The sequence below is a fragment of the Myotis myotis genome, unplaced genomic scaffold, assembly GCF_014108235.1.
Source record: "Myotis myotis isolate mMyoMyo1 unplaced genomic scaffold, mMyoMyo1.p scaffold_m19_p_7, whole genome shotgun sequence".
Classification (NCBI taxonomy): Eukaryota; Metazoa; Chordata; class Mammalia; order Chiroptera; family Vespertilionidae; genus Myotis; species Myotis myotis.
In genome coordinates this window covers 93,816,640-93,837,590 of record NW_023416379.1, presented here as the reverse complement: position 1 = coordinate 93,837,590, position 20,951 = coordinate 93,816,640, and the positions used below count along the sequence as shown (strand labels likewise).

At 44.4% G+C, this 20,951-nt stretch overlaps 2 protein-coding genes across 2 annotated transcripts in view; both read right to left on the bottom strand.

The window, feature by feature from the left end:
* Positions 1-20,870, bottom strand: part of SMIM29 (small integral membrane protein 29) — a 57,855-nt gene extending 36,985 nt beyond the window's left edge. Inside the window, exon 1 of the mRNA XM_036316313.1 lies at positions 20,786-20,870. The gene's annotated coding sequence lies outside the window, so the exon portion shown is untranslated. The remainder of the gene's footprint in view (positions 1-20,785) is intronic.
* Positions 1,252-20,951, bottom strand: part of NUDT3 (nudix hydrolase 3) — a 96,781-nt gene continuing 77,081 nt past the window's right edge. The window contains exons 4-5 of the mRNA XM_036316309.1: positions 20,786-20,870; positions 1,252-2,881 (exon numbers count right to left, since the gene is read on the bottom strand). Coding sequence (XP_036172202.1) covers positions 2,742-2,881; positions 20,786-20,870 — 225 coding nt within the window. The 3' untranslated portion in view covers positions 1,252-2,741. The remainder of the gene's footprint in view (positions 2,882-20,785; positions 20,871-20,951) is intronic.

Here is a 20,951-nt window from a genome sequence, read left to right as displayed (position 1 = left end):
CAACACATGCTTCTCACACCCAGGCTTCTCTCTCTCTCTAAAAAATGAACAAAAACATTAAAAAAAATCTCAACACATCTGACTCCTGAGAGTAGTGCGCTCTCTCTCTCTCTCTCTCTCTCTCTCTCTCACACACACACACACACACACACACGTCCTGGTCCATGAGGATGGCATGACCTCACTTGTGTCTCCCCAATGGCTGCAATCTACAAACTAAACACAAATGTGAATTTAAAGACCCACTACTGCCCTTCTCCATCCTGAGGGTGTGGCCTCGGTTGGACGCTCAGGTGATGCCAGAATCCGGAACATGCAGACTCCCTGTGAGAGAGGTGGTCTCTGCCCTGGACACACACACCTGTTTCTATCGGCAGAACTAATGGCAAACTGGTGTCCATAAAGAATTTTGCAAGTAGGGCACTTTCTGTGGTTTCTTGTTTCTCCCTTACTTTCTCTGGGGAGATAACACAAAAGGACTGTGAGTGCAGTCACGGCAGCCACAGTGTTCGCAGTGTCGGGGGACACGCTAGTCCCTACTCATCAGAACCCCGGTGCCACACGGACAACACCGCTGGACAAAGCCTCCTGCTGTCAGTCATGCAAACAGCGCACGCTCTCTCGTTGACTGAGTTCACAGCACCCACTCATGTCGCTGAACAATATTCCTTGGCACAGCCCACCTTCCTGACCCGAAGACACCGCCACCAATCCGAGCTGGGCTTCGCAGGGCAGTGCTGTTCTCGCCCAGAAGACTCCTCAGACCACGGACCCCAGCTACTATATGCTGCGGTTCCCTTCCCAGGCACCGACTGCTCTGGAAAAGCACCTCCATCCACCTCCCAAAGGAAGGAGCATTTGGAGAAGGTGCTTCTGGGATTCCACGCAGTGCTTGGCTGAACTTATTTCCTGTCCCCGCAGGTACCTCAACAGAACCTCCAATGCCCTAAGTCAGGCCGTGAGCAGCAGTGCCTGTGTCTGTCTCCGAGGAGGACGTGAACCGTGAGCGGCGTCAGACAAGCCACCTGCTGTCCCTATCGGCTGGACCCTTCCTTGGGGATAGAGCTCCTTTCCCAGAGGGGACGGTACGAAGGGCACTGCCGGCGGTTCTGTGTTTAAGACTCGGAGAGAAGATGCGAACGGAGGGGAAAACAAAATTTAAATTCACCGACACCCCCAAATGCTGAAAACTACACGACACAGGCCAAACAGATACATTAGATTCTTCTAGTGGGCAGGAAGAGCAAAAGCTTTTCAAAGTTTGAGTATTTATTAGAATTTTTAAATAAAGAGAACTACGATTCTAATTTCACATCTTGGCTGTGTTTTGACAAAGGAGATGCCACTGAGGGTATAGCAACAAGCTCCTTTCCCAAGCCAGGGGCTGAGCAGTGCCTCCCCACCCGACTCCAGATTTCAGACCCTGACTTCCCAACTAGACAACACAACTGCAAATGAACAGCAGGAGACCTGTATCAAACCCAACAGGACAGTTTGCAGGGAGCCAACGCACTGTGTACCTGTCCTAGCAAGCGTTACGCACTCCGCCACATCGCGGCTCTTACACCGCAGGGGAGACACATGCAGTGTCTGAGCATGCTCATGGTGCACTCGCAAGTGCTATGACCTTACAAAGACAAGCAAAACCGGGATTGCCTTCCTGCGTACGTTTCGGGACTTAGCATGGTTACCTGGGCGGGGGAGGGCTGCACAGCTGCACTTACTGAGGATGGCTGGCTGCTCAGCACATAGGCCAGACCCAGCCGCATGCTATGGCATGGACGCACAGGAGAGGCTGTGTCGGTGAGCAGCAGCATTATGGAAAAAACTCCAAACCAGCAGGACAGGAACAGGGCCCGACGCTCCAGTTTTGGGAAAGTAATCCCAAGAACCCAGTTCAAACCCCTATTGTCAACACGCAGGGAGGAATTCCATTTCTATCACTGCTTCCTGGATCTGAGCGGAGGCCATTTGCTCCTGGCTTGGTACTAAAAAGGAACGAGGTTTCTTCCCGGTTCCTCCTGGGCCCGGAACAGCTTCGAGGAGAAAGGCCATGCATCCGGGCGCTGTGACGTGGCTGTGCTCCCCCGGCCCCGCTCACTGCAGTTGTGACTGGGGAAGAGGAGGGGAAGGGAACTGGTCTAGTCACTAACATTAAAAGAAAACATAAATTGCGAGGCTCTGTTTCAGAACGCCCCAGATTAAAAAACAAAACAAAACCTTGAAACATTTAAACAGTTAAATTCCTCTTCTAAAAGTCACTTATTTACATATTATATGCCCAGTATATAATGTGTAGATAAATGTACCCTGTAGTGAAAGGGACCAACCACTGGGCAGAAGAGCACATTACGAGCACATTCTTGAAAAATTTCATCTCGTATTGGTATCTTTTAATTTAAAAAAATTTAAAAATCGAAGAAGAGAGCCTGGTCAGGGCCAGGAAGCGACAGACGGAACCCTTCAGAAGCCGAGGCAGAGGACGGCCGTTTGCCTCTGAGAGTGTAGGATGTGAACAGGGAGGGCAGCTCATGCACGAAAGGACTTACAAATTACACCCCCCCAATGAGAAGAAAAGCCCATGACATAACACCAAACAGCAACATTATCACTGAGCCCTTTCTCTGCTGCCATGCCTTATGTGAGAGAGGAGGCCTGTGAGGAGAGGGAGGAGAGCAAGGGTGAGAGGGAAGGTCTGCACTCAGTCTGGTTTCCAATTCCACCCTCTTCCAGGTCTTCAGTCATCTGATGGCCATGACCGGGGTGCCGTTGTTGGCGGAGTAGCCTTGCCTCAACGCCTCAAAATATGACGCCTGCACAGGCTTGTGGTACTGCAGCACTTTGATGGCCTCTTCTACCTTAAACCACTCTCGCTTCCTTCCTGCGGAGGCACACAGAAAAAGATCAGGACACCAGGGAAGCAACAAAAGGTTTCTAATCTTCTAACTTTTGAGAAAATGCAGAAGGAAACAAAAGTAATGTTTGTCAACATTTTCAAAACATGTATTATAAATACATTTTCTTATAAGAGTAATGCAAACACACTTTATATGCTTAAAATACTGTACAGCCATAGCTGGTTTGGCTCAGTGAATAGAGCCTCAGCCTGTGGACTGACGGGTTCCAGGTTCGATTCCAGGCTTGGCACATACCTCGGTTGCAGGCTAGATCCCTGGCTCTAGTCGGGGCACATGCGGAAGGCAACCGGTCAGTGTGTCTTTCTCACACATGTTTTTCTCTGTCTCTCCCCGTCCCTTCCACTCTCTCTAAAAATATCAATGGAAAAATATCCTCGGCTGAGGATTAGCAACAAAAGAACAAAAAGAAGATACTGTACAAATGCTCATGCAGAAGATAGGGAAGAAATCTGAAAACTGAGGAGCTGACAGTAACCATAGGCTCTGCCCTCCAGAGAACCAAGGCCAGTGGTTTCCCCCTGTGCTCCTGGGCCATGGGGCCTCCTCGGCTTGCTGGTAAGAGCCTGAAGCCCAGCCAGCATCCTCCTCTCCTGCAAAAATCAACCTGAGCATCAAGCTTCCAGAATTACCAGGATGGCTAGCTTGAAATCAGGCATTTATTTTTAAAAATTTATATGAGTAACATCTATATATATATATGAGCCTAAGCGACCGAATGACAGATCAACCAGTTGCTATGACATGCACTGACCACCAGAGGGCAGATGCTCAATGCAGGAGCTGCCCCCTGGCGGTCAATGTACTCCCACAGCCAACCTCCTGGGGCTGGCCAACCTCCTGTGGTCCCTGCCCCTGGCTGACCGGTCCCAATCACCCTGATTGGGACTGGGTGAGACAGCCCTGATCACCAGCCAGGCCGAGGGACCCCACCATGCACGAATTTGTGCACTGGGCCTCTTGTATCTATTTAATAGAAAATACCACTTTTACAAAAAGAAAAAATTATCTTATCACAATCACTATGAACTTTTCAGTCTATTTTCTTTTTTTATTATTATTCTTTTGTTAATCCTCTCTGGAGGATATTTTTTCCATTGATTTCTTTTGAGAGAGAGAGAGGGAGGGAGGGGGAAGAGAGAGAGAGAGACATCAATGTGAGAAACATTGACTGTTTTCACTGATGCTCTAACCACTGAAAACACTGGCCAGGGCTATTTTCTTTTTTAAAATATGTGTTACATGCCATTGACTTGGCTCTGTCCATCCATACTGTCCTGTCTAGGCACACTCAGGCCTATGGCTTCTTTCATGGAGTCAATCGATCTCCTATTTGTTCTTCCTCTTAACACATGTTTTAAAATCCTTTATTATTTTTTTTCTCTATTAAAAGATTATTGCTTATAATCGGGAAAATGGATAAAAATATAATATAATTTCCCATAATCTTCTAAACCAGAAATGACCCTTCTCAATACCTTAATGTATTTTCTCTTCCTTTCCTCCTATTTAAAAAAGATACTGTATACGAACAACTGTAACTGGATCATGTGTTAAGGTGCTCTAAATCTTGAAACTGATAGAATCAATGTTGGCATTGGGAACATGGATGCTGCCACTAATATGGCTGGACTTCAATCACATCACTGCCCTCTAATGAGCTGTGAGGCTTTGGGCAAGTTACTGAACCTCTCTGTGCCCCACTCTCCTCATCTGCAACACAGAGATAATAAATAGTTCCTATCTCATAAGTCTGTTGTGAGGATTAATATGTAAAGTATTTGAATAATACCTGGCACATAATACATGCTATTAAGAGTTCCTTTTTATTATTACTATCACTGTTATAGTTTTTGTTTTGTTTTTTACTTTATACTGCCTCTTAAGCATTTTTCCACATTATAAAAAAAAAGACGGGGAGAAACAAAGATGGCGGCATAGGTAAACACCGGGAAATTGCTGCTTCCCACAACAACTTCAAAAATACAACAAAAAGACAAAACGGACATCATCCAGAACTACAGGAAGGCTGGCTGAGTGGAAACTCTACAACTAGAAGGAAAGAAAAGCACACTGAGAGCCAGAGGAGCTGCGGAGGTGAAGTGCAGAGGTACGGAGGTCCGCGCACGCGGAAAGGGGCTGACAACTGAGGACGCGGCTCTCTTTTTGAATCGGGAGGGAGTCACAAGCTCCCAACTGCTCTGAACTCCGGTCCGGGAAGTCTCTTGGGACCCAGGACTCATACGGGGAGAATCTGGACTGTTTGGAAGCAGGCAGAACTCGGAACTTGAGGGTGGCTTTCCCTCAGAGGTGCTTGCAGCAATTAAATTACCGGGACACGAGAAGCGCGGACCCTTAGGGCAGGGCCGAGGATCCACCATAGCTGCTTGCTCCCCCCTGCTGATTCCCTGAGACCCCGCCCCACCCAGGCTGCGGCAGAGGCTTTTGCATATGAATGCCCCGGCCCTTTGCAACCTGAAAATAACCTAACAAATTGCAGCTGGGCCACAGACCCAGAACTTCCAAGAGAAGGCCCAAGGCCCCACAGCAGCTTGCATTGCTTCACAGCTGGGCCTCATCAGGGCACCTCCAAACTCCAAAAAAGGAAGAGGAATCTGCAGTTCTCTTCGTAGCTTCTGCCGGGTAACCTCAGGAAGAGACTAAATTAGCACCTCCTTAGATCCAAGAGCCAGTGTACCCAGTTGTCAGAGGGTGACCATCCGGATTACAACTCCTCAGATCCATAAGGGACACACTCAGGGGGCAGACTCAGTGAGCACCAAAGCCCCACTGAAGCAAGTCTTGCCCTAGAAGGGTGTCTTCAGCACAGAAGTTCTCCCACAGTAGACACAGCTGATTCTCACTGCCAGTTGGCCTAGAGGTCAATTCCTCCCAGTGATCCTACAACAATCAAGGCATAACTACAACAAGACTGTGCACAAAGCCCACAAGGGGGTGCACCAAGAGTGTCCACCTCAGGTGACTGGGGAGGCTGAGCCACTGGGCCCTATAGGACACCTAGCACACAAAACCACTCTACCAACACAGAAGCATAAAAAATGCGGAGACAAAGAAACAGGTCACAAATGACAGAAATGGAGGAAAGCAAACGACTGGATATAGAGTTCAAAACCACGTTTATAAGGTTTTTCAAGAATTTTATGGAAACCGCCAATAAATTTAGTGAGACCCTGGAGGATATGAAAAAAGACCAACTAGAAATTAAGCATACACTGACTGAAATAAAGAATAATATACAGAGATCCAACAGCAGACAAGAGGATCCCAAGAATCAAGTCAAAGATTTGAAATACAAAGAAAAAAAAAATACCCAACCGAAAAAGAAAAAAGATTCCAAAAATATGAAGATAGTGTAAGGAGCCTCTGGGACAACTTCAAGCGTACCAACATCAGAATTATAGGGGTGCCAGAAGAAGAAAGAGGGCAAGATATTGAAAACCTATTTGAAGAAATAATGACAGAAAACTTCCCCTACCTGGTGAAAGAAATAGACTTACAAGTCCAGGAAGCGCAGAGAACCCCAAACAAAAGGAATCCAAAGAGGACCACACCAAGACACATCATAATTAAAATGCCAAGAGCAAAAGACAAAGAGAGAATCTTAAAAGCAGCAAGAGAAAGACAGTCAGTTACCTACAAAGGAGTACCCATACGACTGTCAGCTGATTTCTGTCAACAGAATCCATGCAGGCCAGAAGAGAGTGGCAAGAAATATTCAAAGTGATGAATAGCAAGAACCTACAACCAAGATTACTTTATCCAGCAAAGCTATCATTCAGAATAGAAGGTCAGATAAAGAGCTTCACGGATAAGAAAAAGCTAAAGGAGTTCATCACCACCAAACCAGGATTATATGAAATGCTGAAAGGTATCCTTTAAGAAGAGGAAGAAGAAAAAGGAACTCTTACCATTTGCCACAGCATGCATGGAACTGGAGATAAATACTACATGATCTCACTCATTTGTGGAATATAATGAACAACATAAACTGATAAACAAGGACTGATCCAGAGACGGAGAGGCATTGATTGGACTGTCAGGCCTTGGAGGGAAAGTAGGGGAGGGTGGGGGTAAGGGGGAAAGATCAACCAAAGGACTTATATGCAAACATATAGGCCTAACCAATGGACACGGACAACGGGGGGGGGGGGGGTAAGGGCACGAGCGGGGGTGGGGTGGGGTAACGTGGGGATAAGGACACATATGTAATATCTTAATCAATAAAAAATAAAAAAATTAAAAAAAGACATTTGCCCTGGCTGGTGTGTTCACTGGTTAGAGCACTGGACCAAACACCAGAGTGTCACGGGGTCAATTTCAGGTCAAGAACACCTGTCTGAGTTGCAGGTTCAATCCCTGGCCCTAGGTTGGGTGCATGCCGGAGGCAATCTATCAATATGTCTCTCTCACATCGATTTCTCTCTCTCTCCTTCCCTCCTTCCTTTCCATTCTCTCTAAAAATCAATGGAAAGCCCTGACCGGGTTGGCTTAGTGGACAGAGCATCGGCCTGCGGACTGAAGGGTCCCGGGTTTGATTCCAGTCAAGGGCATGTACCTTGGTTGCAGGCACAACCTCGGTAGGGAGTGTGCAGGAGGCAGCTGATCGATGTATCTCTCTCATCGATGTTTCTAACTCTCTATCCCTATCCCTTCCCTCTCTGTAAAAAATGAATAAAATATGTATTTTTAAAAAATAAAAATCAATGGAAAAAATATCCTCAGCTGAGGATTAACACCAATAAATAAATAAATAAATAAATAAATAAATAAATAAATAAACACATTTAATGGCAGTCCATTATAACCATTTCCTTATCATTGAACATCAATATACTGTAACTTTAATTATAAATAACACTATAATTAGAAAAAAATCTTTATCTCTGTTTTTCTCTTTCTATTTATTTATTTATTTTTTAATACTTTTATTTTTTTTAAAATATATTTTATTGATTTTTTACAGAGAGGAAGGGAGAGGGATAGAGAGTTAGAAACATCGATGAGAGAGAAACATCCATCAGCTGCCTCCTACACATCCCCCACTGGGGATGTGCCCGCAACCAAGGCACACGCCCCCGACCGGAATCGAACCCGGGACCCTTCAGTCCCCAGGCGGACGCTCTATCCACTGAGCCAAACCGGTCAGGGCTGTTTTTCTCTTTTTAACTTCTCAGGGAAAGATCCTTAAAACTGAGATTATGAGAATAAAACATTTCACTCTAAAGGGCTCATGATACATAGTGCCAAAATGCTTACCAAGATGGCTACCCCAGCCCCCAATCCCGCTGTGGGTGGTGCGCTGGTCTCACATACCCTAGCCAGCACTGTTTCCTTTTGTTGGTCACTGCCAATTCTTTTGGTGAAAACCAGTATCTCATTTTTGTTTTCATTTCAAATTACTATTTCAATGTAGCTCTAACTAGTGTATATATAATTCTATACCCTGCTTTTTTCATTCACCAACACTATTTTGTAAGCACTTTCCCATGATAATAGCTCTTGTAAGTATGTGTTTAACATTCCTGCAGATGAATGTACCTTAAATCACTTCTCATTCACTGAGTTGTACAGTTAGGACCTAATTTTTCATCTGACAAAGGCTCATCTGAAGAAAGGCTCACAGATATAAGATCTTGGGTTAGGAACCAAGATAGTGGCACAGGTAAATGCCTGTACTGGCCACCTCCCACACCACATAAAAATTACAACTGAAATACAGAACAACCATCATTCAGAACCACCTGAAATCTGGCTGAATGGAAGTCCGACAACTAGAGAAAGTAAAGAAGAAAGCACATGCCCTAGTTGGTTTGGCTCAGTGAATAGAACATCAGCCTGTGGACTGAAGAGTCCCAGGTTCAATTCCAGTCAAGGGCACATGCCTGGGTTGAGGGCTTGATCTCCAGTAGAGGGTGTGCAGGAGGCAGCTGATCAATGATTCTCTCTCATCATTAATGTTTCTATTTCTCTCCCTCTTCCTTCCTCTCTGAAATCAATAAAAATATATTTAAAAAAATAGCCCAGAAATCGGCCCAAACCAATATGCTCAATTAATATTTGACAAAGGAGGCAAGAACATACAATGGAGCCAAGATAGTCTCTTCAATAAATGGTGTTGGGAAAATTGGACAGATATATGCAAGAAAATGAAACTTGACCACCAACTTACACCATACACAAAAATAAACTCAAAATGGATAAAGGACTTAAATGTACGACAGGAAACCATAAAAATTCTAGAAGAATCCAAAGGCAACAAAATCTCAGACATATGCCGAAGCAATTTCTTCACTGATACAGCTCCTAGGGCACTTGAAACGAAAGAGAAAATGAACAAATGGGACTACATCAAAATAAAAAGCTTCTGCACAGCAAAAGAAACCATCAACAAAACGAGAAAACCCACTGTGTGGGAAAACATATTTGCCAATGTCATATCTGATAAGGGCCTAATCTCCAAAATTTATAGGGAACTCATACAACTTAACAAAAGGAAGATAAACAATCCAATCAAAAAATGGGCAAAGGACCTAAATAGACACCTTTCAAAAGAGGACATTCAGAAAGCCAAGAGACATATGAAAACATGCTCAAAGTCACTAATCATCCGAGAGATGCAAATCAAAACAACAATGAGGTACCATCTCACACCTGTCAGACTGGCTATCATCAACAAATCAACAAACGACAAGTGCTGGAGAGGATGTGGAGAAAAAGGAACACTTGTGCACTGCTGGTGGGAATGCAGACTGGTGCAGCCACTATGGAAGACAGTATGGAGTTTCCTCAAAAAACTGAAAATGGAACTCCCATTTGACCCTGTGATCCCACTTCTAGGAATATATCCCAAGAAACCAGAAACACCAATCAGAAAGGATATATGCACCCCTATGTTCATAGCAGCACAATTCACCATAGCTAAGATCTGGAAACAGCCTAAGTGCCCATCAGTAGATGAATGGATTAGAAAACTGTGGTACATCTACACGATGGAATACTATGCTGCTCTAAAAAGGAAGGAACTCTTACCATTTGCAACGTCATGGATGGAACTGGAGAGCATTATGCTAAGTGAAATAAGCCAGTCAATGAAGGAAAAATACCACATGATCTCACTCATTCATGGATAATAGAGACCATTATAAACTTTTGAACAATAATAGATACAGAGGTAGAGCTGCCTCAAACAGATTGTCAAACTGCAGCGGGAAGGCCAGGGAGGGTTGCGGGGCAGGAGGTAGGGGGGTAAGAGATCAACTAAAGGACTTGTATGCATGCATATAAGCATAACCAGTGGACATAAGACATTGGGGGATAGGGGAGGCTAGGGGACTGTCTAGGGCGGGGGGATAAAATGGACACATATGTAATACACTTTGTAATACTTTAAGCAATAAAAAAAAATTGAAATAAAAAAAATAAAAAAAAAATAAAATAAAAATATATTTAAAAAAATAAAAGGAAGAAAGCACATCGAGACTGGTAGGAGGGGTGGAGGCACAAAACGGGCTGGTCCAGTACCCATGTGTGGCATTTTATTAATCTGAAGGGATATCTTCAAGGCCTCCCGTGAGAAGCAAGGGGTCCCAGCCCCACACCAGAACACTAGGCCAGGGTTCCAGAGCTTGGAAGAGAAGTCCCCGTAACTTTGGACTGTAAAAACCAGCGGGGATTGTGGCTGAGTGACATGCAAACTGCTGGAGTCCCAGGTGTTCCCCTTAAAGGGCCCTTGCACAAACTTACTAGTACACCATCCCACTTCCTCTGAGCTCCAGTGCCGGGCGGCTGCTTTTGGGGAATCCAGGGACATATGGAGAGGAACTGGACTATCTGGCACCAGGGCAGGAACTTGGTGACTTTCTCCCAGATAGGGGTACTCGCAGGGGTCATTGTTCCTGTGCTGGGACCTCCCCCTGCAGCAGAGCTGACTGGCAGCCATATCTGAGTTTCCATCAGCTTGGCCCACACTATTCACTCAGCCCTGGTGAATCCCTGAGACCCCGCCCCATCCAATTTGCAGCCCCACCCAAACTGTATGCAGCTGCTTTACCATATGAATGGCCTGTCCTGGCTCAGGCTTCAGACTTTGCTAAAACCTCTCAATCAAGCAGCAGCTGGTGTCAAAACTATCAATAAAAGGCCCAAGACCTGGCAACAGCACTAGTCTGCCTTGCTTCATAGCTGGGCCTCACCTGGCACTTCCTAGCCCAAAACAAGTAGCAGCTATCTGCAGATCTCTCTGTAGCTCTTGCCAGGTGGCTCCAGGCAGTGGCTGACTTTGCACCTCCTGGGAGGCCCCAAAGCCAGTGCTCTCGGTGAACAACTTCAGACCATACCAGATTACAACTCTAAACATCCACAAGTGACACACTCAAGGGCAGACTCAGTGAGCACAAAAACCCACTGAAGCAAGTCCTGCTCCATAGGGTGTCTCCTGCACAGCAGCTCTTCCACTGTAGACACTGCTGGTCCTCACAGCTAAGTGGCTTGGAGGTAAATTCCTCCCAGTGAAGCCAACAGTAATCAAGGTTCAACTACAACAAGACTGTGCACACAGCCCACACAGGGGCCCACCTAGAGTGCCCAGCTCAGGTGACTGGGGAGAATGAGCCACGGGGCCCTACAGGACACCTAATACACAAGGCACTCTACCAATTCCAGGAGACTTAATAGCTCTACTTAATACATAGGAACAAACACAGGGAAGCAGCCAAAATGTGGAGACAAATAAATATATTACAAATGAAAGAAATGGAAGCAAACTACTGGATACAGAGTTCAAAATAATACTTATAAGGTTACTCAAGGATCTTAATGAGAGCTGTAAAGGAATTAATGAGAGTGTCAAGGGACTTAGTGAGACTTTCAAGGATCTTAGTGAGAATGCCAAAGACATGAAAAAGGACCATTCAGAAAATAAGCATACACTAACTGAAATAATGAAGAATTTATAGGGATACAACAGTAGAGTACAGGATTCCAAAAATCAAATCAATGATTTGGAATATGAGGAAGCAAAAAACACCCAATCAGAAGAGCAAAAAGAAAAAAGAATCAAAAAATAAGAAGAGGAGGAGAACCAAGATGGCGGCATAGGTTAACACCGGAGTTTGCTGCCTTGAACAACTACTTCAAAAGTGAAACTAAAAGACGGAAGGGACATCACCCAGAACCACAGGAACGCTGGCTGAGTGGAAGTCCTACAACTAGGAGGAAAGAGAAACGCATACGGACACTCAGAGGAGGTGCAGTGCTGAAGTCAAATTCTGAGGTGCGGAGTGCGCGGAGCGGGCTGGTGGCGGAGGGCGCGGTTGGCGTTTTCAATCGGGAGGGAGTCGCAGACTCTGAGCTCCAGATACGGGCGAGTCTTTAGGGACCCAGACTCAAACGGGAGAAGCGGGACTGTCTGGCTTTGGTCAGAGCGAGTGCAGCTTTCTCTCCGAGCTTTGCAGCGGGTGCTGGGACTCAGAGAGGCAGAGCCCCTGGGGACAGGACTGAGAGCCGCCATAACTGCTCTCTCTGGCCCACCCTGTTGATCCTGTGCGACCCGCCCCGCCCAAGCCCTGCACAGAGGCATTTGCCGGATAGCCTCAGGCAAAGGCTAGATTAGCTCCTCCCTAGAGGACAGAAGTTCTCTCACTGCAGACACAGCTGATTCTCACAGCCACTTGGCCTGGAGGTCAAACCCTCCCTGGTAATAGCTACAACAATCAAGGCTTAACTACAAGACTGCGCACAAAGACCACTAGGGGGTGCACCAAGAAAGCATAACAAAATGCGGAGACAAAGAAACAGGACAAAATTGTCAATGGAAGATATAGAGTTCAGAACCACACTTTTAAGGTCTCTCAAGAACTGTTTAGAAGCCGCCGATAAACTTAATGAGATCTACAAGAAAACTAATGAGACCCTCGATGTTATGTTGGGGAACCAACTAGAAATTAAGCATACATGGACTGAAATAACGAATATTATACAGACTCCTGACAGCAGACCAGAGGAGCACAAGAATCAAGTCAATGATTTGAAATGCGAGGAAGCAAAAAACACCCAACCGGAGGGGCGGAATGAAAAAAGAATCCAAAAATGCGAGGATAGTGTAAGGAGCCTCTGGGACAGCTTCAAGCGTACCAACATCAGAATTATAGGGGTGCCAGAAGATGAGAGAGAGCAAGATATTGAAAACCTATTTGAAGAAATAATGACAGAAAACTTCCCCCACCTGGTGAAAGAAATAGACTTACAGGTCCAAGAAGCACGGAGAACCCCAAACAAAAGGAATCCAAAGAGGACCACACCAAGACACATCATAATTAAAATGCCAAGAGCAAAAGACAAAGAGAGAATCTTAAAAGCAGCAAGAGAAATAAACTCAGTTACCTACAAGGGAATACCCATACGACTGTCAGCTGATTTCTCAACAGAAACTTTGCAGGCCAGAAGGGAGTGGCAAGAAATATTCAAAGTGATGAATACCAAGAACCTACATCCAAGATTACTTTATCCAGCAAAGCTATCATTCAGAACTGAAGGTCAGATAAAGAGCTTCACAGATAAGGAAAAGCTAAAGGAGTTCATCACCACCAAACCAGGATTATATGAAATGCTAAAAGGTATCCTTTAAGAAGAGGAAGAGGAAGAAAAAGGTAAAGATACAAATTAGGAACAACAAATATGCATCTATCAACAAGTGAATCTAAGAATCAAGTGAATAAATAATCTGGTGATCATAATAGAATCAGGGACATAGAAAGGGAATGGACTGACTATTCTTGGGGGGGAAAGGGGTGTGGGAGATGTGGGAAGAGACTGGACAAAAATCGTGCACCTATGGATGAGGACAGTGGGTGGGGAGTGAGGGCAGAGGGTGGGGCGGGAACTGGGAGGAGGGGAGTTATGGGGGGGAAAAAAGAGGAACCAATGTAATAATCTGAACAATAAAGATTTAATTAAAAAAAAAATAAGATAGTTTAAGGAGCCTCTGGGACAACTTCAAGAGTACCAACATTCGAATTATGGGGGTGAAACCAAGATATTAAAAACCTATTTGAAGAAATAATGACAGAAAACTTCCCCTACCTGGTGAAAGAAATAGAGGAACCCAAAGAGGCCCATACCAAGACACATCATAATTAATATGCCAAGGGTGTAAGACAAAGAGAGAATCTTAAAAGCAGCAAGAGAAAAGGAGTTAGTTACCTACAAGGGAGTGCCCATATAATTGTCAGCTGATTTCTCAACAGAAACTTTGCAGGCCAGAAGGGAGTGGCAAGAAATAGTCAAAGTGATGAATAAACAGCAAGGACCTTCATCCAAGATTACTCTACCCAGAAAAAGCTATCATTTAGAATTGAAAATCAGATAAAGAGTTTCAAAGAAGAAGAAGAAGACGAAGAATAAGGAGGAGGAGGAGGGAAGAAAATAAAGAAAGAGGAAGAAGGGAGGAGGAGGAGGAAGAGAAAGATTAAAAAATAAACAATAAAATGGCAATAAATATATATACTAGTATATCAACAATTCAATATAAAAATCAAATGAATAAGAAATGTAATGAACAAAATAAACTGATGAATAAAATAGAATCAGAGGCATGGAAACATGGAACAACTGATGAATCTCAGAGGGAAGGGGTGAGGGGGTGTGTGGGAAGAGATTAACCAAAAGATCTTTATATATATCAGAGAGGAAGGAAGAGGGAGAGACAGATAGAAACCAATGATGAGAGAGAATCACTGATCGGCTGCCTCCTGTACACCCCCTACTGGGGATCGAGCCTGTAACCCAGGCATGTGCCCTGATGGAATCGAACTGTGACCTCGGGTTCATAGGTTGACACAACCACTGAGCCACACTGGCCAGGCTAACCAAAGATCTTATAGCATAATTATATTACCTATGGACACAGATAATAGGGTGGTGAAGGCCTGGGGTAGGGTAGGGACTGGGTGGAGGGTGCCAATGGGAGGAAAAAAAGGTGACATCTGTAATACTCTCAACAATAAACATTTTTTAAAAAATGAAGGCTCATAACTGTATTCCCCATATTTTATTTTATTAAAAAAATATTTTTTTTTTATTTCAGAGAGGAAGGGGGAGGGGTAGAGAGAGAGAGAAACATCAATGATGAGAGAGAATCACTGACCAGCTGCCTCCTGCATGCTCCACACTGGGGATCAAGCCCGAAACCTGGGCATATGCCCTGACCAAGAATTGAACCCTGACCTCCTGGTTCATAGGGTGATGCTCAACCACTGAACCGTACTGGCTGGGCTTATTCACCATAGTTTAGATCAGTGGTCGGCAAACTCATTAGTCAACAGAGCCAAATATCAACAGTACTTCTTCAAAATAGACTCGCCCAGGCCGAAAACCGACTTCTGCGCATGGGCCACGAAGTTTCAATCGCACTGTACGTGCGCGCCTGCACGTGGTATTTTGTGGAAGAGCCACACTCAAGGGGCCAAAGAGCCGCATGTGGCTTGCAAGCCGCAGTTTGCCGACCACGGGTAGATGACTTCATCAGGGTCAATTCTCAGGAGTGGGAGCACAGGTGAAAGGCTTTTTGGGTATTAATAGTGCAGTGGTACCTTAAAAATTCCTATCACAGTGTAACTCCTGCCAGACAGAGGGCTCTGCGGACAGGACCACGCCACACTACCTCTACCTCCCTCAGCCCCCAACCTCAGCTGTCCAGGAGTCTATTTTCAATTACTCCCCACTGAATTCCTTTACTTAAGCATATCACACCCTTACCAGACACAAAGCCATGGAAAGCTAAAGGGCTATGACATGCCCACAGTAGCAGTGTGAGGGGCCTGGTAGCAAAGCACACACTAACAATAAAGGGAGAGGTATCGGCAAGTGTTTTGTCTGTTTGCCAACTTAAAACAGAAATTAAATCAATATCACTTTTCTAGAATATACATGTGTTCAGAGGGAAAAGATTAAACCATGAACCAAGCAATAAATCACCTAAGTTTTTAGTTCAAAGACATAAACACAATAGTGATCTCAGAGATCAAAGCAAACAGCTCTTTAGGAGAAAGCCAGGTGACTGAAGGGTAATCTAATAAAAGCATAATATGCTTCTATAATAATAAAAGTGTAATATGCTAATTAGAACATACGTCTGATCCGGAGCTGCGAGGGAAGCCTGGGTCCCAGGGGCCAGAGGGAATCTGGTGCTGGCAGCTGGGGAAGGAAGGCCTACTCTTGCAGAATTTCATGCATGGGGCCTCTAGAATATATATAATTGGAAACTACTTCCACTGCTCTCATCTACTAAATGGCTCTGGAGAGGAACTCACACCACCAGGCCAAGAGTTTTCTCTGACAACCAGAGTAAGTAGCACAAGGTCCTGCTCTACCCTGGGGGTTCTGTGGCCAGCAGTGGGCCTGGCATTGTGGAGGAGAATCCAATTTAGTTTTAAAAACATTTCCTATTTTTATGGTCCATGTTTCTATTTGCTGACCATGTACCCAACTTCAGCTTCCTTTTATACATTTCAAAATACAGCAAACGCTCAATTTTGCGGAATTTGATTTAACAGACTTCGGATTTAATGGACAGAATTTCTGGTCTGTATGTCATATGTGAAAATTAACACCCTGTTAATTTAAAAATACTTTTAACTAAGATTTGCTTATAATTAAATTGACAGATTATTTTTCGTATTATTATTTTTTTTAAATATATATATATATATTTTATTGATTTATTACAGAGAGGAAGGGAGAGAGATAGAGAGTTAGAAACATCAATGAGAGAGAAACATTGATCAGCCGCCTCCTGCACACCTCCCACTGGGGATGTGCCCGCAACCAAGGTACATGCCCTTGACCGGAATCGAACCTGGGACCTTTCAGTCCGAAGGCCGACACTCTATCCACTGAGCCAAACCGGTTACGGCTCATATTATTTTTAACAAATGTTAGCGAATAGGCCATATGTAGAAAAAAAAACACTGAAGTAATTTTGCCAACATAAATATTACATACCTACAACTATAGCCAACTACATATTACATCCAAGAGTCACTGCTGATAAACAGTGTTTGGTGAATGATTAGCAGATGATCATACTGATCTGATCATACTGCCTCTCGAGGTAACTGGTTCTGTTGTGTGGCGTGACTTTCTGTAGCAGTTTTTTGTTGTTGTTAATCCTCACCTGAGGATTTCTTTTATCCTCACCTGAAGATATTTTTCCCATTTATTTCTAGAGAGAGAGATGGAAGGAAGGGAGGAGGGGGAAAGAGAAAGAAACATCGACATGAGAGGGATACATTGATTGGCTGCCTCTTGCATGCAGCCTGACCAGAGCTGGGAAACCTGCAACTGAGGCACATGCCCTTGACCGGGTGTCAAACCCTAGACCCTTTGGTGCACAGGTCGATGCTCTAACCACTGAACCACCAGCCAGGGCCCGAGGATATTTTTCCCATTGATTTTTAGAGAGAGTGGGAGGGAGGGAGGGAAAGTGGGAGAGGGGGAGGTAGAGAGGGGAAAGTGAGGCGGGAAGAGAGGGGGAGAGAGAAAAACATCAAGGTGAAAGAAATTCATCAATTGGCTGCTTCCTATAAGAACCCAGACTGGGACTTGGGATTGAGTCTGCAACCCAGGTACCTGCTCTTGTCCAGGAATCAAACCTGAGACCCTTTGGAACACAGGATGATGCTCTAATCGCTGAGACACACCTTCCAGGGTTTTGCAACAGTTTCAAGCCCTGCTGCCCGATGTTTGACTTGCACTAAGCCATGCCCCAGCCATGTGAATTTGTTTACTCAAGGTGACTGGTGAATGGACACATTTACTGGGCCTATTCAGTATAAATGTAAAATTACTGTAATACACATAGAAAACTTTTCTGTGAAATTAAACTTTTCATACATACTTAATTTTAATTACACCAATGTGTTTACTAGTATATAAGTAAAAACAGGTTAACTTATTTGCCAATTTTTTAACATATGCCTTTGGAACATCTACTTTATTATATATATAACAGACTTACAGCTTTAACAGACACCACTTTGCCCCAATTAGTCTGTTATATTGAGGTTTTACTATGCTTTCACAAGTTCAAAAATAGACATGCTTGTTTTATTAAATATGCCCTCCTATTGCCCAGCTGGCATGGCTCAGTGGTTGAGTGTCGATCTATGAACCAGGAGGTTATGGTTCGATTCCCAGTCAGGGCAAATACCTGGGCTGCCAGGCTTGATCCCCAGCAGGTACAGGAGGCAGCCAATCAATGATTCTCTCTCATTACTGATGTTTCTATCTTTCTCTCCCTCTCCATTCCTCTCTGAAGTCAGTCAATCTATCTATTGTGGGAAGCCGCCCACTGTCTTCACTAGCGGAGAGGTGTGGATAAGGAACCTGGAAGGCTGGTGACCCTTGAACCCTGGCAAAGGTCAGAGCTATGCACCCACTGTTTAGTCAAGACAATGGTAGCTGGAGCAACTTCCCCCCCAAGATAGTCATGTAAATCCCTACTGATAAGATAGTCTGTCTGTTACTGGAAATTGCCTGCCTAAGGGCTATGGGTAGATCCCAAAGTGAATAAAAGGATGGCAAGGCCTGAGCACAAGTGGAGTCCTTCCTCTTGGGATGGGCTCCCGCCTGGCCCCCCAATTTCCAAATTATTGTTTTTGTCTCGTCTCTGTCATTTGCACGCGGCCCCTTCTCCAGAGCCCAAACCCTGAACCACGCGGGACATGGGACATTATCTATCTATCTATCTATCTATCTATCTATCTATCTATTTATCTAAGGCTAAGTGTCTGTCTGTCCGACCCGGTAGCTATGACGCCCACTGACTACCAGGGGGCAGAAGCTCAATGCAGGAGCTGCCATGATGCGTACTGGCCATTTAAAAATAAACGGCACCATGGACCTGGCACCGACAAACCAACACTCAGCTTCCCCCAAATGGGACACAGGCCCCGCCACCACTTCAGAGCGACACCCCACCAAATCGCAGCCAACACTGCCAAGACCCCAGTGTGCAAAATGCAGCCCAGCCCAGCCCAGAAACGGTGACTGTGGGCGCTGGGTAATGACGTCACATAGCAATGCCCGACTTCCTCTCCCTAGTGACTAGTCTCTTTGGAGTTTCCTCAGCCCAGGAACTCGACTTGCTTTATAGCCAGGTGCAAACATTGTACAGTTTAACCAAATGTCTGTGAAGCATTTTCCCATGCCACATCTCATTTGATCCTCACAGAAGTCCTAGAGTAGGTAGATAGGAGACTTGGTGGAATCCTATTTTCTTTTCACTAGCCAGAAAACAGAAATTTGGAAAGCTTAGAAACTTGACCCGACTGAAAAAAGAAATGGTGGACCTTGAAAATGACTTCAGGTTTTCTCACTGTGTAGAATATACTCAAACACTACTATAGTTAAATATTTTACCCTTTGTTCTCCCTGCATGATCTACAATAATAATCTGCTTCGTGTTGATATTTACTGCTGTGTTGCTGACAATTACCTGAAAGAGAAGTTGGGATGCTTCACTGGGCTGGAAAAAGTTTAGCTAAATCAGAAAGCAGGTCTAATTAAGCAAGTTTATTCTATATCTATAAAAGGCTAAGTTGACTCATGCATGTGTGATACATATAAAGCTCTTGCTGGCGCCAATCGCATGCATCTGTTTTGATCTGTCATTGTCGATCATGAATTTGGTTGACACTTCTATTATCGAGAAAGGGCGTATAGTGATATTAAAATATTTCTTCTAATTAATTTCATTTCGACGTGCATGAATCTGTGCACTGGGACATATATATGGCCAAGTGACCACCGTCTGTCCGTCCAACTGGCCAGTACATATGAGCACACACTGGCAATTTAAAAATAAACATTGACTTATGCATGCGTGATGCATATAAGGTTCTTGCTGGCGCCAATTGCACATGTGTGTTTCGATCTGTCGTTGTCGATCCCTGTCTGACACTGGCCTCCCATTTAAATTAATTAGAAGACAGTTTCCGTGATGCCAGCATTTGCAAATGACTATTAATAAATCACAAGGACAAACTCTAGACAGAGTAGGAATATTCCTACCTGAACCCGTTTTCGGACATGGTCAGTTATATGTTGTTTTCTCTCAAGTTCGAAGAGTGTGTGCCGTTAATGTTAAAGTTGCAAATACTTTATCATGGGAAATTAGTCAAGCACTCTGAAAGTGTTTTTACTCTTAATGTGGAATACAGGGAGATATTAGAATAAGTTTAATAAATTTATCAGTCATTGTTTTTATCAATGTTTTTATATCATGTCTTTGCTGTTGTTATATCATGTTATTATTTATTAATCAATTTATATATTATTTTCATATACATTTTACTAATTTTCTTTCATCTCTGACACTTCTATTATAGAGAAAGGGTGAATAGCGGTATTAAAATATTTCTTCCAATTAATTTCCTTTCAATGTGCACGAATCTGTGCACCAGGCCACTAGTGTGTGTGTGTGTGTGTGTGTGTGTGTGTGTGTGTGTATGTGTTTTTAAAGAAGATACATAATAGGAGGATATATTTTTTAATTGATTTCAGAGAGGAAGGGAGAGGGAGAGAGAGAAACATCAATGATGAGAGAAAATCATTGATCGTCTGCCTCCTGCATGCCCCACACTAGGAGATCGAGCCCACCACCCAGGCATGTGCCCTGACCAGGAATCGAACCATGACCTCCTGGTTCATAGGTTGATGCTCAACCACTCAGCCATGCTGGCCAGGCAATTATTTCTCTCCTTATCAGGCGCTTGTTTCTGGTTCTGAGTAACACCTGTGCTGCGGCAAGGGCAGCTGTGGGGAGCTCTTTGGAGGCATCTGGGATGACTTACCAATGTTAACTGAGTCCTCCCAGTCTTCCAGCACCTCCGTGACAATGAGCACATAGACATACGTTCTGTGCTTCCTCTCCTGGTTCTGAGGGCAAAGGGAGGAGGACAGAGGAAGAGTTACTCCTTACAGAGCTGAGATGACTTATGCGAAGTGCACTCTCACACT